General features: G+C 31.8%; 1 protein-coding gene across 1 annotated transcript; it reads left to right on the top strand.

Moving 5' to 3' along the window:
- The first annotated feature begins 1,869 nt into the window (after positions 1-1,869).
- LOC131002850 (peroxidase 44-like) lies at positions 1,870-3,793 on the top strand. Its single transcript, XM_057929329.1, has 2 exons — positions 1,870-2,100; positions 2,866-3,793. Exons 1-2 carry the CDS (start codon positions 1,900-1,902, stop codon positions 3,634-3,636), a joined length of 972 nt encoding a protein of 323 aa, XP_057785312.1. The 5' UTR covers positions 1,870-1,899; the 3' UTR covers positions 3,637-3,793.
- Positions 3,794-7,028: the final 3,235 nt, after the last annotated feature.

Below are 7,028 nucleotides of genomic sequence, written 5' to 3' on the forward strand. Positions count from 1 at the left end.
TACAAATTGGGGCTTCTTTTTCTTTTTTTCTTTTTCTCTCTTTTTTTTTTCAAGTTAGAAAGTAGGCGGAGTAGCAAGGTTTGAAAATGAAAAACAGTGGAGTATATTTTTAGTTCAATCATTAATGCGGCTATAGTGAAAAACATAATTGACACGTGTATGCATAGAATTTCTCATTGTTTATTTGAAAACTAGAAATATCCTTTCAATTTCTTTTAATAATTTTCAAATAAGAGTCCAATTTTTATTTGGGCCGAGTTAAGGACTGTTTGAATTTTAGTGGATCATGATACTAGACCCCATTTTAATTAAAAAAGGGGTTGGCCTAGAAAGATTTCAATGGCTTACATGGTCTAACCTTCTAAATTTATGTTTTCGGAGGTCACGCTACCACTTTTATTATTTACTCTATGACATTTTTTTAATGTAACTTTTAAGTTATACTTTAGCATGAGTTTAAAAAAAAAATCAGATCATATATTATATTTAGCAATAACCTTTTAACAAAGAGGTCTTAAATCTATCACGATTTTATAACTTTATGATTAATTTTTCTCTAGCTATATAGGAAAATTCGTAATTTCAATCTCATCTTTTGAATGAAATATAAATTAAGCAAAACTAGCTTAAATGATATAAATAATTAATTTTTAATTTCAATTTCATCCTTTCAATAATACATGAATCAAGCAAAACTAGCTTAAATGATATAAATAATCAAGGACGTTTGAATATCCTAAAGTTAATTTCAATCAATCAGTATATTATAAGTCTTATTATTTGTAATTACCAAGACTTATCCTTAAAAGTAAATATCCCTTGATAGTACGATATTCACTTTTGAAAGTCCCGTGGAAAATGTTACATAATAAATTAAAAGAATATATGCTCTTTTGCCTCGTAAATAATTTTGATTTATTTAAATATAGAATATATCTTTTCTCCTCAAGAAACATAACTCCAATAACCATTTACTAATCCGCCGTTTGTGCGACTTATTTGTGCAACATGTACCACTGAAGCAAATACACACCGTATATAGAGAGAACTACATTATTTGTGAGAACGGGAGAACCATCAAATCTAATGTATTTACTGTAAAAATTAATGCATTCGCTGTTAAAATTAATGCACTAATTTTTTTTTTTAAAAAAATGCTCCCTTCAGGATTCGAATCCAAGTTCTATATTCATCCAACAAGATGATGCATCCACCGTAGATCTTGATGATCAAATGGCTGAAAATGGTTCTCCGTTCTTTTTTTATTTATGGTTTTTTCTTGAACCTCTCCCTATATATAATATTTATAACCTCACTAATATCATATACAACAATCATCTCGTACACCTAATGAGATCGCATATCAATAATTAATTAATCTCCATTTCTTGTTTCGATCCGGACAGGAAATATGAAATTTCCACTAAATTAATATTAATTACACTATTAATTGAAGATCTCCATATGTCAAATACACACTCATCTCCTTTTCTATGTATTTTCAAATTAATAAATTCATATTATTTATATATATATAGCCAAGTCAAAGACTCATTACTGAAAAAATCTGTAGACAAATCCGGTTTATCTTGGATTAAAAAAATTATGTGCAATGGACGACAATCATCGAAAAAAATGATTGGTCGTTAAAAACAAGATATCCAGATTTGATGAGTTAGTTGAAGATAAACCAATTGCAAATATAATAGTAATATACTGTTTGAAACGTATAAACGCGTACTCCAAAACCGTCTCCTTGCGATATTTCCTTTGACTTTGGCACGTCGCCAACTATGTGCCACCCTCAAACACAAAATTAAAAGAAGTCGATCGCGTCTATAAATATATCATCACAAAGTTATACTTCTCCATCACCATTAGATCACAGTCTTCTGAGAAATGGAGAAAGTAGTAATTGTTTTTGTAGTTTGTTGCAGCATTGTTGGGCTTGCTTCTGCTCAGTTGAAAGTAGGGTTTTACACTCCTAGTTGTTCCAAGGCTGAATTGTTAATACAAGGAATTGTACAACAACGTTTTAACAGAGATCGTTCTATTACAGCTGCATTGCTTAGAATGCATTTCCACGATTGCTTTGTTCGGGTATGTCGCCTTAATTTTCAGCTATTATTCTACTACATTAATAAGGCGTTTATGTTTTAGGATTAACATTAATAGAACAATCTTAATCTTAAGAATGAAAATACTCTGATCATGCAAAGTAAATGCCCCTATTAATTAAGTTTAATATTATCCTTTTGGTTTAAAGTTTGGCTTAATTCTTTCATCTTGGTTCGTATATTGCCAGATTGAATATTTGCGATGAAATTAATGCATGGAGAGCGCTAGCTATAGATAAAAAGTTTTGTTTGAACCGATGTATCTACAGCTTAATTTAATTACATCACTAATTTATTAAATTTGAACTGTCTAGTATGTGATTGAGAAGGGTTAGTTATCTGTGGAGTATTTTACAACACCAAGTAATTATTCAATTGCTTAGCTTCAACAACACAATATACCGTTAACCCTAAAACTTCCGACAAAATGTTGCGCCTCTTCATGCAAACTCAAATGTTATACACCATTAAGGCAATAAAACTGATATGAATAGTATTAGGAATTAGTCTAGATAAAAAAATATATATATATTAATTTAAGAAATATATAAAAAGTAGATAAAGTGAGTTGGTAGAAATTGTTTAAATATAAGGTATAAAAAGAAAAATATATTGTAAAAAAAAGGAATAAGGCATTTGTAATGGGAGAAATGGAGTATTTATTAAAGTGAATTAGAATTTGGATAGTTTGTGTAATGAGTGAATGATTAATTATGAAAAGTAATGAGTTTAAAATGGGTTAAATCAGGGGTGCGATGCATCAATACTGATAGACGACAAGAAATCCCATTCCGCGGAGAAGGACGCGTTCCCGAACCTGACCGTCCGCGGCTACGACCTCATCGACGAAGCCAAGAGGGCGGTGGAGGCCATCTGCCCCTCCATCGTCTCCTGCGCGGACATAATCACCCTCGCCACCCGCGACGCCGTGGCCCTCGCCGACGGCCCCAGGTACGACGTCCCCACGGGCCGCCGCGACGGCCTCGTATCCGACATGAACGAGGTCGACCTCCCGGGCCCACAAGAGTCGGTGGCGCAGGCCTTCGCCGCCTTCCGAGCCAAAGGCCTAACCCTATCCGAAATGGTGACACTCTTGGGCGCACACACCGTAGGTGTGGCGCATTGTAGCTTCTTCCAGGAGCGCCTCGCCAATTTCCAGGGCTCCGGAAAGCCCGACCCGAGCATGGACCCGGCCTTGGCGGCCCGCCTGCGGAAAATCTGCGGTACGAGCAAGGATCCGCCAGTTTTCCTGGATCAGGGGAGCTCGTTTGCGATGGATAATCAGTTCTACAATCAGACGGTGTTCAAGAGGGGGATACTGCAGATTGATCAGGAGCTGGCCCGGGATAGGTCCACCGGCCCCATTGTTTCGGGTTTCGCCTCCAATGGCCCCGTGTTTCACCGGAGTTTCGCCAGCGCCATGATCAAGCTCAGCAAGACTCAAGTTCTGGTTGGGAAAGCCGGGGAGATAAGGAAGAACTGCAGGGCTTTTAATCCTAAACGAGGCCTCCGAATTTGAGATTTATTTCATTATTTCATTGATTGATGACGATTAAATTAATAATATTTCTTTGGGTTTCAGATATATGTGTTGTGTTTATTATGTAATGCCTAGCGCTATATGTTATACTTGATGTAATAGTATGAATTAAGGAGAAGTTTACCGTTTATGATTCATAAGATGTACGATTAAGTATTTTTATTATTAAATTAATTGGGATTTGTGATTTTTTTCAACCTCGTCTTTTAATAAAATATGAATCAATCAAAACTAATTTAAATGATAGAAATTAATAATAAAAAGCATTAGAATATTTTAAAATTCTAATTTATTTAAGTAAATAAAGAATTAATTAGTCTTACTATTTTTATCAAAATCGACTTGGTCATTCATTAAATTAGTGCTATATATGGGATCATTATCCGCAACTAAGTTTGATATAAAGTACTATATATGGCCCATTAACCTTACATAAGTTCGATAAATTATACTTTCTTCGTCTCGTATATATAGGCTTATTTTCCTTTAATTCGTATGTCCCATTTATATAAGTTTATTTCTCTAAAAAAGTAATATTTTTTTTACTCATTTACTATTATATTCCTATTTAATTCTTTAATTTACTTCAATTTTAACTCATCACTAAATAATAAATATAGATATATTAGCATGATTACTTATATATTTTCATTTTCAATAATTTTTTTAATACTTGCGGAAATTTCAATCAGCCTATGTATATGATACGGAGGTAGCTAGTATCCATTTAGGTTGATGAATAAAATAGTTTGAAACAATTTGCATCGATTATATTACAGCCGGCCTTTTGGGAAAAAAAAATAAAAGAAAAGAAGTAGAGTACGGATATTAGCGAAAAAATTATACGAAATAAAGTTGATTAATTACATACATATATAAGTATTTAAAGTGAGCCGAAACATGCATCGAGTGCGTAAGGATCCAACGTGAGTTTTCAATTTCATATATATATGATAGCTAACACATTCTAACAATATGTTTGTGGGCTGATGCATTGCTATATATAGTCACTCAACTAAAATTAACAGCTAGGCTGAGTGTCAAAAGAGGTCCATGATTTAAAATGCTGATATTATAAGTTGAATATAATGTATTATAAGAATTCGATGTAGTTTGGGGGATTTTTTTTGCGAGGACGCAAAATATTAGTATTATAATACTCTTGAAAAAATTGGGCCTACGATTGTAGCCCCAACGCCCCATGTTAAGTGGTTTATAAATTTGTTTGAAATGCCAGTTTTGGAGGAGATGGGCCATGCATAAAGTAACAAATCTCCAAAATAGATACATGAGGAAAAGAGTAGGAAGATATGATGAATTCATTCCACAATTTTAACGGACAAGTTTTCCATTAATTGCAAAATCCAACGACCTAGACAACCTAGTAAAGTTGTCAAAAGAGGAAACTTACAAAAGAAAATGGTGGTGAGAAAAAGAAATAGTGAGATTCAGATCTTATTTGATTTAAAATAAGCACCGACCAAACATACTGGTTGAAGTGTTGGGGTCAAATTTGCTAAACCAGTTTTGGACTTCTCAAAGCGTGTTGCTCGTTTATACGTTCGAGAAATAACGTGCGCTCTCTTCCTAACCAAGGCCGACCACCTAGCTCTACACATCAGTTTAATAATTTTTCTTGCTTTCAGTTTCTGTCCTATTTTTCTTCCATCAAAAAAATAAAAATGTAAACTTCATGGCTAGTTGGAAGCGGCACAGTAACCATTATTCAACTCATTTATACAAGATCACACCTAAAAAATAAAATCGGTATGTAGTTTGGAACTCGGCTCGACAAGTTTAATTAGGTGTCAAACTTGAGTAAACCTAGCAGATGGGATCCTCTCTCTCAGAAAGTAGTGTGTATCACTCTTAATTTCTTTATTTTATAATTATTTTTATAAAAATAAAAATTATTATTATATTATAAACTCTAATAAATATTTATCATTAAAAAAATGAAATTTAAAAAATTATATACTCCGACTTTGAATTAATGAACCCAAAATAATCTATTATTAATTCAAATAAATATAAAAAATAATTATAAACTCTAATTGGATGATCGAATCCTTGTTAATTATCTTTATTTTATTTTAAAGCATAACAAATTAAAATTGAATAAAAAATAATTAAAAATTATAACATAATAAGAGTCGTACATAGAGGCACACACTATATTGTGAGACAGAGGATCCCATGTGGTAAACCTAGAGAAGGAAAAGATTACCTCAACTGTTTGTTACACAACTATTAATTACATTTTTTAATATCAATTCGAGCCTTAAATGTGTGTTCGAATGTGGCGGATTTTTCATTGATCCATTAATAATGTCTCAAAACTCAAAAGATTAGGGTGCGTAAATTAAGAAATTAGTAGTGCTATTTGGACAAAATTTGGTCGGATAAAAATAAGGTTAAATTTTTTTAAAAATTAATTTATTTATAAATTTTGATTCAAGTTTATAAGAATTTAATTAGTTTTATTGTTTTCTCCATATTGTAGTTTTTTTTCGAAATTTTTTTACATTTTTTTTATTTTATTTGTAGTTTGTGTACTTTAAAAATAATACTAATTAAAAAGGTTATTAAAAAATTATAAAAAATTACAATATAAAGAAAATAATAAAACTAGCTAAATTCTATTTTATTTTGAACCAAAATTTTTAAATAAATTTATTTTATAAAGTATTTAATTATATTTTATCCGAACAAATTTTGTCCAAATAGTAGTATTGTTTTGTGTTTAGGGCTTAAAGTGGTGGTACGTGATGATTAGGGCTGAGCATAAAACCGACCGAACCGATCATTTCTGGTTCGGTTCGGTTTGAGAATTTCTGGTTGTCGGTTTGGTTCGGTCCGTCCACACCCAAGGTCGGTTCGGTTTCCGTTTGTCCAAATTGGTTCGATTTTGAACCGATGCTCAGCCCTAGTGATGATCAGACCTCACTTGTTTAACTAGGAAACCGAAAACTAAAATTCTTTAATCAGAAAATGGAAGGAAACCACATATTCCCTTTAATACAATTAAAATCTTTATTTATTTCCTTTTATAAATTAAGACATTATAATGAAACAGCTAAAGAAATTGAAATATTAATTATTAATGCCACATGGATGGAAAACCATATATTTGGGCTTTTTTGGCCCACCACACGTCAATCTCAAAATCGTCAAAAGTACCACCCTCTGGTCTCTATTTTTATAGCAAAAGAATTAAATTAATGATTTTTCAGAAGATTATTGTTTTTATTAGTTTTTTGAAGTACTATTTTTCATACTTCATTTTATAATTCCAAATAAATATATGATCGGTAAGTGGATTTTTATAACCTCTAAATAGATAGTATAATAATTCAAAATAAGTATAATTA

The sequence above is a fragment of the Salvia miltiorrhiza genome, unplaced genomic scaffold (genome assembly GCF_028751815.1).
Source record: "Salvia miltiorrhiza cultivar Shanhuang (shh) unplaced genomic scaffold, IMPLAD_Smil_shh fragScaff_scaffold_23_2, whole genome shotgun sequence".
In the NCBI taxonomy this organism is placed as follows: domain Eukaryota; kingdom Viridiplantae; phylum Streptophyta; class Magnoliopsida; order Lamiales; family Lamiaceae; genus Salvia; species Salvia miltiorrhiza.